Source organism: Centroberyx affinis, unplaced genomic scaffold (genome assembly GCF_046629955.1).
Source record: "Centroberyx affinis isolate AG114_WGS23_722 - 3 ecotype Tasmania unplaced genomic scaffold, CSIRO-AGI_Caff_v1 ptg000560l_1, whole genome shotgun sequence".
NCBI lineage: Eukaryota > Metazoa > Chordata > Actinopteri > Beryciformes > Berycidae > Centroberyx > Centroberyx affinis.
In genome coordinates this window covers 87,377-102,718 of record NW_027279203.1, presented here as the reverse complement: position 1 = coordinate 102,718, position 15,342 = coordinate 87,377, and the positions used below count along the sequence as shown (strand labels likewise).

At 43.7% G+C, this 15,342-nt stretch overlaps 3 protein-coding genes across 5 annotated transcripts; 2 read left to right on the top strand and 1 right to left on the bottom strand.

Moving 5' to 3' along the window:
• Positions 1–3,566: 3,566 nt before the first annotated feature.
• On the bottom strand, positions 3,567–7,087 carry zc3h10 (zinc finger CCCH-type containing 10). 3 transcript variants are annotated; one of them, XM_071518246.1, is made up of 3 exons: positions 6,942–7,087; positions 5,201–6,476; positions 3,567–5,114 (listed from the first exon to the last, which is right to left on the bottom strand). In XM_071518246.1, exons 2-3 carry the CDS (start codon positions 6,341–6,343, stop codon positions 4,602–4,604), a joined length of 1,656 nt encoding a protein of 551 aa, XP_071374347.1. In that variant the 5' UTR covers positions 6,344–6,476; positions 6,942–7,087; the 3' UTR covers positions 3,567–4,601. The 3 variants fall into 3 exon arrangements, with proteins under 3 accessions (XP_071374347.1, XP_071374348.1, XP_071374346.1); XM_071518247.1 differs by having other exon boundaries at positions 6,946–7,087; XM_071518245.1 differs by having other exon boundaries at positions 5,201–7,087.
• Positions 7,088–7,240: 153 nt separating this feature from the next.
• On the top strand, positions 7,241–8,524 carry LOC139643093 (dnaJ homolog subfamily B member 9). Its single transcript, XM_071518250.1, has 3 exons — positions 7,241–7,366; positions 7,653–7,900; positions 8,116–8,524. The coding sequence occupies exons 2-3, from the start codon at positions 7,654–7,656 to the stop codon at positions 8,448–8,450; spliced, it is 582 nt and encodes a 193-aa protein (XP_071374351.1). The 5' UTR covers positions 7,241–7,366; position 7,653; the 3' UTR covers positions 8,451–8,524.
• Positions 8,525–8,980: 456 nt separating this feature from the next.
• On the top strand, positions 8,981–14,788 carry LOC139643092 (sorting nexin-6). The gene is made up of 14 exons (XM_071518248.1): positions 8,981–9,144; positions 9,396–9,503; positions 9,683–9,790; positions 10,472–10,534; positions 10,707–10,832; positions 12,098–12,181; positions 12,285–12,359; positions 12,504–12,534; positions 13,013–13,100; positions 13,220–13,259; positions 13,356–13,442; positions 13,702–13,791; positions 14,014–14,079; positions 14,204–14,788. The coding sequence occupies exons 1-14, from the start codon at positions 9,139–9,141 to the stop codon at positions 14,339–14,341; spliced, it is 1,110 nt and encodes a 369-aa protein (XP_071374349.1). The 5' UTR covers positions 8,981–9,138; the 3' UTR covers positions 14,342–14,788.
• Positions 14,789–15,342: the final 554 nt, after the last annotated feature.

Below are 15,342 nucleotides of genomic sequence, written 5' to 3'. Positions count from 1 at the left end.
TGACTTCCATAAGCAATGAGTGACAAATGACACAGACAGCTGCAGCCAGTTGAGTCTCCTCAGCTGTTAGTCTGCTTCCCTACATGTGTTACGATGGAACCTGCGCCCTGCATGTCACTGCTTCACTGTTTACAAAATATCACTGTTCCTATAGAAACTTGTTTGATCTTCGTCCCTATAGGGAGAGTGTTTGTCTAAAAGCAGAAGCAGTGGCTGTGTACTTGTGTGCTCTACTGCAGAAAACCCCCCACAGTTGGTTACAGTCTGGCATAAGTAGAGAGTGAGTCATCAGCCGCCTGCTCCTGGGGAGGATGAGGTCTGAACAACAGGGCACTCTGCTGATCACCCCTCCAGTAACTAGACTCAAGTCTCTGCTTTGTCCGGCTCGCTGGCGCTCAGATCTCGTGTTCCTGTTAGCGTGAACATCATTATTTCTGTCTTGGCAGAGGATTTCTATACTTGGAAGCCTCATGTCTGGCTTCTCTGGGCTGGAAGAATGAAGTGGGGGGGGGGGGGGGGGGGGGGGGGGGATTGTTGCAGTTTGATTTGATTTGGGGAGTTGGGCAGCCCCTCCCCCTTCCTGTGAGCTAGCCTGCGATGAAATGGAAATGTTGAGAGGGTGGCCTGGCGCTGGGCCGGCTCTCTGCAGCACAGACAGAGTGGCTACACTGGTGGGGGAGTGGCCTTTTTCTGGAACATGGCAGCAACAGCAGCAGTGCCACCACCTATCAGCTAACAGCAGCTATTAACCTAGCATACACAACCAAGCGTCAATCAGCGCAACAGCTGGCCCGCAGAATGGACAGACGCGTTTTGTGCTTGTGCTTGTGTTGTACGATGGAGGAACGATGAATAGTGTCTTTCTGTAAAGGTCAGACATTGTGAAAGGATGAAGTTCCCTTCATAGGAAAGCATGGGGAAATTACCTTATTCAGCCATTCAACTTTCTCCACATCTGGAAAGTTTACCTGCAAAAAAAATGAGGAGGCATAAATTGTACATAGAACCTGTTCAGAAGTGAATGAACTCACAATCTCTGCATACTGTTAAATATAGATGTAGTCGATTTCAGTATCTTTTATTATTAATATTTTTGTGGTAATTATTATGTTATATATTGTTACTATTTGCCACAGAAACATTGAGCATCAGTGGTATAGGATATGGTTGCTTGTACAACTCTCTTCCATATTTTTTTTTAACCTTTTGCCATACTTCAACACAAGATGACATGGTTGAAATGGAGGTTGTTGTTTACATCTCTTCTCAATGAGAACAGATGTACACCCAAGGCTAATCATGTGCACACCCCATGTTATCTTAGAACTACCTAGTGTAAATGTAGCAAAGGGGTTGGGAATTGATCCACTCATAGATGGTGCAGGTCTGAAAATGTAATCAATAACAAAGACACTGCCTTTAGCATTTCTGCCCTTTTGGCATAGGGGTTTCAGTGTCCCTAGTGAGCAAACATTTCCAAAGGTCCAAAAGTACTAAAGGAGCTAAGTGCAGTGATGGTCAATTAAAACATCACTCTGAAAGATACTGTACTTCTATGCTTTAAGTTTACATGAAGGCCACATCTTTACAGGACTTCCGTCATATTCTATAGGATCGGCCTTGAGGATAAACATTGTCTGAAGGGTGTGATGGGTGCTGGAGAAAACCTTTCACATGCACAGCAGATCCCCTTAAAAACGTGGCCACAGGAACCTCATTTGGGTGTGGCTAGATCTTCAGAGTCAAAACAAGACCATGTGGGTTTTTCAGCATATCAATTGTGGGTACACTCTCAGCATGCATGACTTGCAAATGGGGAATAAGCTTGCAACGTTTTCAGTCCACCATTACTAAACATAAGATAGAAATCTATTTTACTAACAAAATGATTTACCCACAACTGTCTTTCAAACAAAGTACATAGAAACGTTTTATAAATAGCCTATATATATTTTTCCAAAATACAAAATTAAAAAAAAGAGTTTAGGAAATAGCTTCCAAACAGATTTCAAATAATTACCATCATTTTATTCTGTGGCAGTGCATCCATTGTCTTAAATGTGGATTTAGGATTAGAACTTGAAATTTGAAAAGTATTCAAAATGACCCGAGTTAAGTTTTTTAAGTAAGTTTAATATTGGAATAGACCTATAGAAAATCCCACACAGGACTTCTTCCACTTCTTGGCTGAAGTGATGTAGGGGAAAAAATAGGCTACTACAAAAATAAACAAAACAGTTTCTCCTCAATGTACTATAACCCTGTGGCGCTGCCGTGCACGTGTCCCTTTCTCATAGACTAGTCTCTCTACCTGCCTACATATGAGGAAATTACGCTGTACTGAAAATTTTATCTAAAACCTTTACGAAAAAGAAAGATAATAGCCCAAATTTTAGAACTATACAAATATTATAGAAAAACAATATCCTATGGGTAAATTGGCCTATTAGTTGATTATAATGATATTATATGAGATAGAAAGTGTCATTAAGTACGATAGGTCACTAGAAAATTTACTATTGAATACCATACACTGTCAGTCTTTGTAGGATTATTGCTAGGTAAAAGGTGAGAATGGGTCACCAGGGATATATGTAGGGGCTATTGTGTGTGTGTGTGTGTGTGTGTGTGTGTGTGTGTGTGTGTGTGTGTGGAGGGGGGAGGGGGGTTGGGGGTTGATGGTTCAGGACCCATTCACACCGTTGGGAGGTTCATTTCTTACCCATGCGGGGAGATCTCGCTTGCTTTTGGATACTTTCATGGATGTGTACTCCTGCTCGTTGCCGAACAGATGGATGGCTGACCGCAGGCGCGCCTCCTTTGCTTCTCGGGCATGTTTCCATCCCGTGTAGACCATCAGGCCGAACACCAACAGACTGGTGCTGACCCGGTAGTAACCGGCCAGGTAGACGGGCAGCAAAGCACCCAGGCACTTCCCAAATGTCCATAGCACCGCGACTGCGCTGACCCCCTTGGCTTTAGGGGCTTCTGTCTCCGTCTCTCCGTTAATCGGTGCTTTCTTCTCGTCTGAGGTTGTGCTAGGAAACTCTGCGCCCTTGGATCCACTCGGCCCCGACTCATCGCTTTGCATCGTGGTAACGGTGGATAAAACTATTCAGTTTAAAGTGCAAACGGTCGGAACCCGCAATACCTCCTGAAAAATACAATGTATTTTAAATAGTTTTTACAAAGTCTCGCTGTAACGTAGGACTACTTTGCGCTCTCGCTAATTCACTAGTTTCTTCCGCGTTCCATCTCCTCTGATTACATTATAAAACCCATTTACAGTAGATGAATTTGCGCAGTTTTAGTCTACAGCGCAGGCCTCTGAATATGATCCGAAGTGGCCGAGAGCAAGTTGTGGTATTCACCCAGTCCCGTTAGCCGAATCAAAACACGCCCATCGGAGAAAAAAAATGCATCTTTGACTCTTTCAGTGCTGCGGCAAGACAGTCATCGTTTTTTGTTGTATTTGATGTATTACTGCACCAAATCAGATTGAAAGAACAGATTACCTTTGAAAAATAAAAACCCCAAAAAACCGGCAATTCGTCAGCTTTCACTTTTATTACAAAATAACTTTACCTGGCTGATGAAGGGTAGAACAGCTGGATTTGAAGGCGAAAATATTTTGATACAAACCCTATAGCCACTGCTTCGTGTCAAAACAGTGAGCCACTATACCTCTGGTGGAGCCGGACAATGCTTTCTGCTGCTCTAGTTTATTTTAAACATGCAGACTGAGCATTCTCCTCAATCCCAAAACCCTGCACGTGTGTGCAAGCCCTGGCCAATATTATTCCAAATGCTTGTGTTAAGCCTACACAACCAAGTGTTCCATTTGTTTAAATAGCCACACGGATATTACTGAAGAAGCAAAGAGCATAGTCTTATTATGTTGACACAATGTGCCTCCACCCGAACAACGCAAGCAATAGGATGTTAAGCTCTCACATGTGCAGTTGTTTCACAACCTCTAGAAACAGAGTCCGTTCTTTTCCAGTTTGACTTAATTACCATACCTGTGTGGACAAAATAATGAATAAAAAAATATTGTTTAACAGTACAGAGGACAGTTCTAATCAAGGTGACAACACATGGTTATTTGTTGAGTGGTTGTTATTCTCTTGAAGTGTGCAAAATACCAAAAGTTAATTTACACAAGAGCCATCCACAAAAATATAAACAGAAACTACTGCCAAAGTGTTAATTTCCCCACAATGACAGCACAACACTCTGGTGACTTATGGAAATGCTTCAAACACTGTGGATGACTTAACATATTTTCAGTTTGTTGACATTTTTGGTGCCTATGTTTGAAAACGTCCTTTTGGCACACAGGCCTTGGCCAAGTTCATAGGTCAGTCCATGGGAAAATTGTATTTGTAATGTTACCACAGAACAGAGAGTGAAAATGTCCGGACATAGAAGTCTTTTACTTGCCCTCTTGGGGGTGAGTATCAGGGTTTACCTCACTGCTGCCACTGTAGTCAGAGGCCACTGGCTTCTGTAATGACTTGAGTCTCATACACATAAAACAGACACACAAATGCTCAAAATCCGCCTAACTTGAGGGTCCTACAGTCCTGACAAGGACTCAGTCAGTGAGGCAGAGTGGTGATCCTCATGCTCTGACTAGCAATGGGGTACGACACCATCGGGGTGGTGGCATGGCTCATGGTGATGCCAGGCAGAGGCTGTGCCATGGATACTGCTACTGGTGCCACAGATACAGCCACTGGTGCCATAGAAACAGGGGGTGCCAGCCCTTGGGCAATGGTCTGTGCAAGGGCAGCTGAGAGGGGGGTGATCTCAGGATTGAGGTGGGGTGGAGGGGCAGTGGGCGGGGCAGCATTACTCGGGGGCGCTGTAGGGGCACCGGTGGAGGCTACCAGGTCCTGCTGGGTGACAGGCCGAGGCTGCAGTCCAGCGCTGCTCAGGGTGGTGTGGGTCTGGGCAATGCTATGGTTGTAGGAGCTCACTGCGCCCACAGGGGGCACCAGACTCTGCTCAGTGGGGGCTGGAGTGGAAGACAGTGTCATCACCTTGGCCTGGCTCCGGAACTGGGCATTCTGCTCCAGCAGAACCTCATTAGTGGCAATGAGATTTGAAACCTGACAAACAGATAAAAAAAAGAATTAGCAAAGAAAAAAATTATTTCTAAATTTTTTTCTAATCACTTAAAATCTGTCATTCTAACCTGCTTCTTCAACTCCTCCACTCTCTTCCTCAGCAGGGAGTTTTCTTCTTCCAGGAACCTGTACTCCAGAGGACGAGGTGGCAAGGTAGCCTGGACCCCCAGCTCATAGTGCCCACCTCCACTCCCGTCTGCCAGTCGCAGCCCCTCCAACCTCCGCCTCTTCAACTGTAGAGCGGTGTGGTCCACAGAAGCCTCCAGGGAGCCCGTTTCAAACAGCCCACTCTCAAACAGAGGGTCGTACACTGAGCAAGAGCCCCTATCATAACGACGTTGTCCTAAAGAACTTATGGACAAACAACCACTCATCCCGCCTCCCCCTACTCCTCCAACTCCTGAGATACCTGGGTCCCGGCAGCCGCCCAAGCTGGGGCAGCCCATCCCCATCATATTACTCCCACCTCCACCCCCCACAAGTCCCGCCATTCCTCCACAGGTACCTCCTCCACCCACGCCGACCACCCCACCAGCATTCACCATTCCACTGGCCCCTGGCCCCATAACACCACCCACTCCTACCCTGGAAGGTTCATATTCATAGTCCTTCTTAACATGCCGGAATTTACATTTATTGCCCCTCTGGCACTCCCCCTTCAGGAAGTCTCTGCAGATGGGGATCTCCCCACGACTATGAGGGAGGTCCATAGGAGACAGGCCCAGTCGTGCTGCAACTTTCCCTCTGAGTCTGAGGGGCAGCTCTCCTGTCTTCTTGTAATAGTCCTCATCCTCTTTGGAGCCGTGGACAAAGCGGCAGTTGGAGCGCATACACTCCTTATTCTGATGGTCATGGCAGAAGATGAATTCGTTCTTCTGCACTCCCAAGTCCGGCACCTCGTTAAAGTCTGGGTGTCTGAAACGACAACGCTTTCCTCTCTTGCACACGTTGCGTATGAAGTCCCTGCAGACGCCGTCCAAAGCCAGTCCAGACCCCAGACCCCCACTGCCACCATTCCCACAGCTGTTGCCGTTCCCAAGAGCCCCTCCGCCCCCCATGCCGCCAGAGACGCTGCCCCCAACACCTCCCCCTGAACCCACTCTGCCCTCTCCTGAGCCCCCACCTAAACTAGACCCAGACCCTCCTTCCTCACCCAGACTGCCGCCACTCCCACCGCCACCTGACAGGTAGGAACTGTCCCGGTCAGGCATGGCGCTGGGCCCAGCACAAGGAGAAAACAGCACTCATGTGTGTGAGGGGGGTTGACATAGCCTGGCAAACATTTACATGGGTAATGACAATGACTGACTCCTCTTGGGGCACTGCAATCTTCTACTCACAGATCTGTAAGACAAATAAATAAACGCAAGTTGACACAAGTGATAAATGAGGTACAACGGATATAAGATATATCAGGTGGGGATATATGGTTCAACCAGACGAGGCTATGGTCGTGATGTTTGCACGTGATAATAACTGGATGATAGGAAGCACGAGTGCTGCTGTTTACATTGGAGGATGTGCAGCGTCTGCTTTGGTAGAGCAGCAATGGCTTGCCTTTGGATCACAACAATTCAACAATGCAATGGATGTATAAGATGATTATACTTAAAGGTGCACTATTTCCCATCGAATTCTTGAATAAGTAAGCCTAATCTGGCGCTACAAACACGCAGTGATTTCGAGGTTTGTGCTACAGGCTAGGCTAGCCTAGTGCTAGCTGGCTAGTACACATTAGCAAGCGAACATTATCCGGCTAACGTTAGCTTAATATTGAGGTGATCTGGCTAACTGCTAATGTCGGCTTACCAACCATAGACCAGGAGCATTATCCAGAGAAAACAGTAGACTGCTTCCCATTCAGAAAGAATTAGCTCTGATACACTGAATATTATACAAATACAGCTGCTGAGGTTCTTTGGCAAGTCCTCAAGGCCCAGTGGTGTTTACCACAGTTCTTGATGCATTTTTCACTACCAGCGAAGAAGACGAGACCATTCTTCTCCGTTTCCTCGGAGTGTTTTTCTGCCCTCTACTGGTAAAGTAGTTGAACGCATTGGAAGATGTTTTCAGCTTGTTTTGTTTTTTTTACACAGCGGGAACTGCACAAGTAACATTCTTCTTAAAATTCCAGTGTAACATGGCAGCCCTACAGCTAATTTACAGTTAGTGAGAAGGAAGAAGAAGTGAGTTAGGAAGAAGCCACATTTGACGCTCCTCTACAACCGCGTTTTGTAAGTAGGACTACTCTTTTCAACTGGTTTAATCAGTTTAATGTCTCAGACTAAGACAACCAAAGGATTAAAAAGCTGATGAATCACCAAAGCTTAGGCTGTGTGGTGCCTCATTTTAATACACCTGTTTCTCCAATAGCTATAGGCCCACTGAGTTCTGCTATTGCTGACGTGTTGACTAGATAGCACTATGTACATATGATGATGAGCAGTCAAAGCACAACGTCGCTGCACTTCCAGATCAGATGTTTTGTCTTAAGTCCCATGCCTGTCCTCTCACGCTCAGGATGGCAATGCAAGGTGTTTCCCCCTGGATGCTGGCCAGCTTGTGGGTTGCAGTGGTCCTGCTCTGCTTATCTGGAGCTCAGACTGACTCCTCGGAGATGAGCAGAAATTACTATGACACACTCAATGTTCAACGGACAGCAACTGACAGACAGATAAAAAAAGCTTTCCACAAACTGGCCATCAAGTACCACCCTGATAAGAACAAAAGCACGGATGCAGAGAAGACTTTCAGAGAAATTGCTGAAGGTAAGTAATGGCATCACTTGCAATATTACTTAACATTTTTTCGTCTATGCTAAGTTGTAATCCACATCAGTAATATGAATTCTACCACTTAATCACTCTCACAAAATAGATGATTTCCACATGCATTTGATAGACAAACTGCATATTCTATTTATTGCTGTATCTCAACTGGTGTTAAAGTAATAACTATTATTATTAATTTTCTCCACCCTCAGCCTACGGGGTGCTCTCTAACAAGGAGAAGAGGAGGCAGTACGACCAGTTGGGCCATGAGGCTTTCCTACAAAATGAGAGTGATTTTAACCCAGAGGCTGAACACGAGACCAGCTTCTTTGACTTTGGCAACTTTGAAAACCTGTTCCTGAACCTTCACTTGGATGACGATCCCTTTCTGGAGGAGCCGCACTACCACTGGAGATTCCCCCTGGACCTGGAGGATGAGGACGACACCTACGAGCAGTACAGTTTTTCAGGGACTGACTTTTTTGACCCACTGGATGTCTTTTATTCTGAAAACGGGGGTGAGGAGGAGCAAGAGCGGTTCTACTAGGATAAAAAGCAAGCAGATGGCACCAGTGATGATGTGTGTGTGTGTGTTTGTATGTGTGAGAGAGAGAGTGAGTGACTGTGTGTGTGTGGGGTGGGGTGGGGGGTTATTCCTGTATCACTCTGTTATGTGTTAATGTAGTGTCTTCTATTGATAATAAAGTCTCCACATATGTTGTTTACTCAGTGTCACTAATGTCTTTTTTTCAATATGCCTCATTCATAAATTCAGTTGAAGTGACCCTTGGAAGCAACCTACAACTGTGTATATTCTGCCTCTTGTATGGGCTAGCTTATAAATGCAATGGTTGGTTACAGGTTTGTGTACAGAGTTTACAGGGTTGTCAGAGGTTGCCAGCCGGGAACTGATTGGACCGTTATACCACTTTTCCTGTATGGGTGTGTCGAAGGTCCTGAGTTACTGACTAACACAGAATTTACTCATCTTCTTTTCCCCTGCGCCAGCACTTTAGTTTTGGCACTTTTTCATTCCCTTTCTCGCAGGACCAGTGTGCACTTTGACCTAGAGGATATCCTGTGCCTTCTCAGCAGTTGGAGCTTGTGAGCGCACTGAAGCCATTAGGAGACACAGATCTTTACAGCTTTTACACACTTTTATCCAGATAATAGGAGATTTGACAATTCCACAAACAGAGGAAACATACAGCATACATTAGGTTACAAGCTTAGCCATGATGGTAAGTGTGATTTAGTGCCTGAAAAAGTTGTTAAACTTTGCAACTTCTGAGTATCATGTGATAGCCTGTGTGCCAAACAGACACACATTCATACATATTCAAGTGGTTGTGTTTTTCAGTGCCTTTTAAAAAATCTGTTTAGTTTGCCTAGTATTAATGCAAATTTACTGTCTGGATTGAGAATTACAGCTATCTCATTGCTTGTTGGTTCTGTTAGAAGTTTAACACATTTGACACATTTTTTATTATAGGAGGAAGAAGTGGCACCAACTACTCTGAGCGTCAGTTCTCATAGCATCAAGGTTACGGAGGCAGTGAAAGATGGGGACACACTGACCTTCTTAGTTGTATCTCAAAAGGTGAGAACGTGATTCATTTATTGGTGGCTATTTGCTGCAGGCATCGCTAACATTACTCCTAAGTTAACAGTATACCAGTGAGATCAGATTGGTCAATTGATTTGTTTGAATTATAATATTGCAAAAACAGACTATATTGATGTCATATCTGTCTGTGTTGTCTCTGTTCTCTGTGCCAGCTATCTGGGACAGGAGAGTACCATGTGGACCGGACCTATGATGACTTTGAATGGCTCCAGCAGCACCTCTTCTCTCAGGAGGACGTGCCTGGGATACAGGGGATCATAGTCAGTACTCTTAATGCCTTAAGTGACTCTGAAACCTAAGCACACTCCTATGGCTAAAGAAAATTAGTTCTGGGGTATCATGGAGGCTCAGCCAGTGAAGGGACAAACTATGTTTGCATAATGTGGATTCGACTTCTGTTGACAACCTTTGTTGTATGGCATCCTCTCTCTTTATCTATTCGTCATTGTGTACTGATTAAAGTCTTTTCCTGGTGGAGGGGATGGGTGGGTGATATGCATGATTGGATTGAGTGAAACTACGCTGACTTTAAAAACTCCACCTATTAACACCAAAGTGCTGTGGTAGCAGTGTTGTGACTAAGAGATCAGCTGAACAATGTTTTTAACTCATTGACACAGAAACGACAGTTAGAAAATGGCCCAGCTGCTTCCTTGTATGCAAATATACATAGAGCTGACACGTTTGTTTTACTTCTACTGTACTGCCTGGTGTACGAGTGCACACTGTATACAGGGCTCTGCACCGTCTAAAGCGCGGATACCGTAATTCCCCTAAGCACTGCGCACTGCAAAATGCAAAAACACGAAGCCTGCATCTTATAGAGGTTCCCATCTCGAGTACATAATCCAAGCAAAGACATAAAGTACTAATTGAAGATAAAAGAAAGTAAAAAATGTTGCTTTGCCTTTTACTCTTTTTTCATTTTACTCTTTTTCAAGTTCCCTCCTCTTCCAGCAAAGGCTCAGGTGAATGCATCTGCTAAAGTTATCAAACAGCTTGGTATGTACTTCAAAAAAAAAAAAAAAATCAGATTTCTTTGACACTGCAATATACTGAAGTGCTATTTAAAAGCAACTGTTTTGTACGAGCAACAAACGTCAGACTGTCTGTTGTATAACAATTTGTCTTGTGATGTGATGTGGTGATGTTGATGGTCTCTGTTTTCTTCTGTAGTTCCTGGCCATGGGACAGGAGTGGCAGCCCTACTGCATGGCACTGGAAACTTATCTCTGCCAGGTTGCTGCACACAGCACACTCAGTAAAAACAAAGCCCTGGAGATCTTCCTTACTAGTGTAGAAGTAAGTCCACACAACGAAAATAGAGCTTTACACTTTTTTTTTCGTAATCCTTTGTTTTAAGTTCTGCCCCAGTGACAAGAAAGGATATGTTACAATGTGATATCATTTTATGAGAGTAAAGGACAATAAACTGTTAAACATTTACTGACATTGTATCAGAAAAGAGAAGGGGAGAGATTCATGTGCCACATCTATTGTGACTTTTTTGTCTGTGAATCAATAAATGGAAGGACAGCACACTAAACTTTATTATAATAAACAAGGAACATTTCACAAAACAGTTGCTGTAAAGGGACCTAGTGCTGGAGTCAGTGAACAGAGCAGGAAAGCATGTAACGAGCACATATTGCACAACTAAACAACACAGTCTGTAAGCCTGCTGGGTTTGCCTCTGAATAACCACAAGGGGGTGAAAGAAGACCTCACAGTATTGGTGCTTGTCAATACAAAACAATCAAAAGTCAGTAATTTAGACTGTCTGCAACAGTTGATGCTGTTTCCACAAAGATTTTTGTTTTGGAAAGATTATAAATGGTCCTTCTGTCATAATCTAGTCTTTAACAAGGAAATGTTGGCTTGGTGTCATCAGTTTTACACAGTTTTGATGATATGTAAACCATATAAAAGTTAACTTTATTTTCAATGTAGTTACTTTAAATTTGGTTTTGCAGTGATGAGCTCTTAGGAACCAGACCATTTGTATAGTTATATTGATTCAAATAAAAGGTAACAAATTGCAATTTAAAAACTAAATATGCAGTACAGTTCATTCTATCATCTATAAGGCTGCATAACTGAAGCAGGTCTACCATACTGAAGTTTTAGGACACTGTAGCTGACACACACACACACACACACACACACTGAGTTATCGTGCTGCTTCATTATGTAAGTCAGAGCTTGTGTGTGTAGCTGTGGGCAGCTTTGGTAGTGATGCGGGCCAAAAAACCCTGTAGTTGCTTCAAGAAGAAGGTGTGTGTGAGCATATATTATCTCTGAGACCAACGTATCAAAGCAATATATCTGCTGTACTAAGTCCATAATAAATAGAACAGTGGCTTTCTAATGTAGAGACAATACATAAATTTGGCACCAAAACATTCTCATTGAGTTTCACCACATTGTTTTTTCAGTGTGTCTGTCACATTGACTTCCATTCATGACAGAGACGATTTGATGTACTGTACGTGCTGTGCCTTTATTATTGAAAAGTATGTATAGAAAAATAAGAAGTTGTTAAGACTTGTGTGTGTTTTTGTGTGCAGCCTCCTGGCCGTCAGAAAGCAAGGAAAAATATCTTCAACCGTCTAAGTCAAGCAGTGGAAGGGATGAGGAAAGAGGGCCACAAGGTGCAGTACTCCTCTGGGACTCTCTCACACTCACACAATATTTACCCCCTACACCTTTGAAGCACTATGATAGGCTTTAACTCCATAATGACTGTGTCTGCAGGATGTGGATGAGTTCTTTCAAACCGAGCGTGATCATAACCTTACTCTAACTGGGAGTACCAAGACGGTAGCTGAGGTGAGTCTGTCACCTGAGTGTTTGTTTGTCTCTCTATCTGTCTGTCTATTTGTCCCTCTCTCTCTGTCCTTTCTTCACACACCCAGACACACACGCACTGTCCTTTTTGATTTCTGAACTCCTCACTTTTATTTTTTCTTCCAGAGATTCCTGGATGTGGTTCAGACTGAGCAAAGTAAGAAAACTGCTTTACTTTTATAAATACAATTTTAATCGTAGAGGCTAGAATGAGAGATGGTTAATTTTAATCCGCTGGTGTAATCTGTGATTTAAGTGTGTTTAGATTCAATAGTCGTTATTTGTGTCTGTCTGTCTGTAAATGTCTGTATTAATCAGACCTACGTTAAATAGTATTTCTAAGTAATTATTTTGGTTTTAACCTGCTGGGAGTACCAGGTCTGCAGGGTTTACTATATCAAGCAGTTCAGATCATGTCAGATAAGTTATTGATCACAGAGAATTATACTAAATTGACACACAGTTACTTTTATTTTATTTTCTAAACTCTCTGGCACTCATTGTATTGCCCCATGTAATAAATCCCACCCGTCTGGCACTCTAACCAAGTTAAAATAAACGCTATGAATGATTTGCAAGTGCTGTTTGACCCAGGTCTGGTGTTTGAGTGTGTCCCATGTTCCATTTGTCTGCAGAAATAGCAATGGCCTGTGGACACTTCTCTACTGCTCTGCATCTCTGCGTGGAATCAGGGGACGAACCTGAGAAACAGGCCTTCAACAAGTGAGACAAATTAGTATTGGTCCTATGTAAATCAGATGTACTAAAAATCCATTGTATATGAACAGTACATACAGTACAGTAGAAGACAAAGACAAACTGACAACACTTTCTTCTTACAGGATTTGTGTGAAAATGTCAGAGGTCTTTGATTCAATGGGGGTAAGATTTACGCCATAGAAATTCACCATAGAAATATAATTATATCCCACTGTACCATTGCTTTAGCAAATCATCTGTGTGTCTGTGTGTGGGCAGAAAAACACTGCGAGTGTTGCTGAGAACAACGTGAGCACTCTGGGGCTGGGCCTGGACCTGGAGTCACGCTACCAGGAGGCAGAGAAGGTCTGACAACTGACAACATAACTCACAGACACTGCTGAGAAACCACACTGTGATGTTTCCTACAGATTTGTTTCCACTCAGTTTGCTTCCCAGATCTAATCTTATTTTATATGCTCTCTCTTCATATACTTATAATCTTAGACATCTCTTGATTTGTGACAGGCCCTATTGAAACATCTGACCACTATCCTAGTATTTCTGTAGTTTTGATGACATTTTGTTGAGTATCGTCACAGATGTGTCTTTGTATTCAATGCAGGAAATGCTGTTCAGGAGAACCTGTAAACTAGTGGAGTTGGAGACGGCCTGCAGGAATGCAGAGAGGGCCAAACCTTTGAAGAAGCCTGCTGTAAGTGACCATACCCTCATACAACAAACCACAAGCCAGGACAGACGCATGTGTTTTCTTGTGACCAGCAGGTGTCAGCAACGTTCTGCTGAGCCGAATCAGTAACATCGCAGCGGCTAGGGAAAGCTGATGTTAGGACATGAGATGCCAGTATAATCAGTACATTTGTTTTGATGAACACTAAGTATATAATGATGATGACATGCTCTCCATATTCATCAGATGGAGGAGTTGAAGAAGGCAGCAGAGAAGGAGTTTGATCACATATCTGGAATGGCTAAAGAGGAGGTAAAAGAACACTGGATTTCCCATTTCCTCATCACCTACCTGCCAAACCACCTCAAATGTAATGCCTAATATCCTGTTTGTGCACATGCAAACATGTATTAATGTGTGTGTGTGTGTCTCCCAGATTGCACGGCTCCAGGGTGTGCGTGTGGAGATGTTGCGGCAGGCTCTGGTTCAGTGGTGTGAAAAGCAGCTTCTTACGGCCAGGGAGAGTGCTGACCGCTACAACCAGCACCTACAAGCCTTCAGAGGGATGGCCTAGTGGCCCCGCTAGCATGCTCCCAATAAAGCATCTACAGCATATCTAAACATAGCGTTGTATCACCCAAACATGTTCCTAACCCTGCCAGTTCAGTACAGTCCATTTCTGTGTAAATGTAAGAAATTAAACAGAACTAAGCAAAACTTTCCTGAGGCTCAAACGGTATGCTGATATTCTGTCAGCCCAGTAAAGTACATAAACACACACACACACACACACACACACATACACACACAATTTCCCCTCAGCCTCTCACAATAATAAAGCCCCTGTGGAAATTAAGATATTGAGATCTTAGCAGTGGACTCCTTGTCTGGTAAGACCATGGTGTGTGTGTATCTCCACTTTACTTCTGCATTTGTGCTGAGAGTGTACTGTGCTGCTCTCTAGCCACCACATCAGCTGGGGTCACACAAAATAAAGTGTGATGAATTGATTGCCAAACTACTTGCTTGCCTGTGTGTGTGTTTCTCACTCCTGGATCATTAATCAGTGGCTTTGACTGCTCCTGCAAGGACATGGCAACAAGGACACTCTCTCTCTCTGCTGACTATAGTGTCTGGGTTTTGAAACAATTCTGGCTTTATGATTATCCTTTGTCAGTGATCTTTCATTCAATCCCTGTATTTTCCATATTGTATTCTTAACCGTTATCTGAAACCCGCAGTGGGGTCCAGCCTGAAACTGTGGCACACTAAAATTCCTGCACATTTGATGTTGTGTCTTTATGAGCAGAATTGGAGCGCTAAGCACAATGTCACCTTCCCCTTCTCCCTGTACTGGACTGTAGGTCCATATCTCAGCAACCCTGAATTCTTCATCTCATCTGTTACAGCCTGTAATCTCTCCTTTGGGTGGATAAGGAGGAGTAGTTCCCATTTCAGGGAGAGCGGCAGAGAGAGATAGATGACTGGTCTCATAAGAAGAGAGGGTGAAGAGGAGGTTTGGCTCATTTGACAATGAAGGAGTGGTTAGATCAGGGATGTGCCATAGAAGGCCAA

Coding starts and splice junctions, on each gene's coding strand:
- zc3h10 (XM_071518245.1), bottom strand. CDS start 6,343: ATGCCTGACCGGGACAGTTCCTACCTGTCAGGTGGCGGTGGGAGTGGC. Junction 5,115..5,200: donor TGGAGGAGTTGAAGAAGCAG/GTTAGAATGACA, acceptor TCTGTTTGTCAG/GTTTCAAATCTCATTGCCAC.
- LOC139643093 (XM_071518250.1), top strand. CDS start 7,654: ATGGCAATGCAAGGTGTTTCCCCCTGGATGCTGGCCAGCTTGTGGGTT. Junction 7,901..8,115: donor TTTCAGAGAAATTGCTGAAG/GTAAGTAATGGC, acceptor CTCCACCCTCAG/CCTACGGGGTGCTCTCTAAC.
- LOC139643092 (XM_071518248.1), top strand. Junction 9,504..9,682: donor TCTTAGTTGTATCTCAAAAG/GTGAGAACGTGA, acceptor TCTCTGTGCCAG/CTATCTGGGACAGGAGAGTA. Junction 13,260..13,355: donor AGGTCTTTGATTCAATGGGG/GTAAGATTTACG, acceptor GTGTGTGGGCAG/AAAAACACTGCGAGTGTTGC.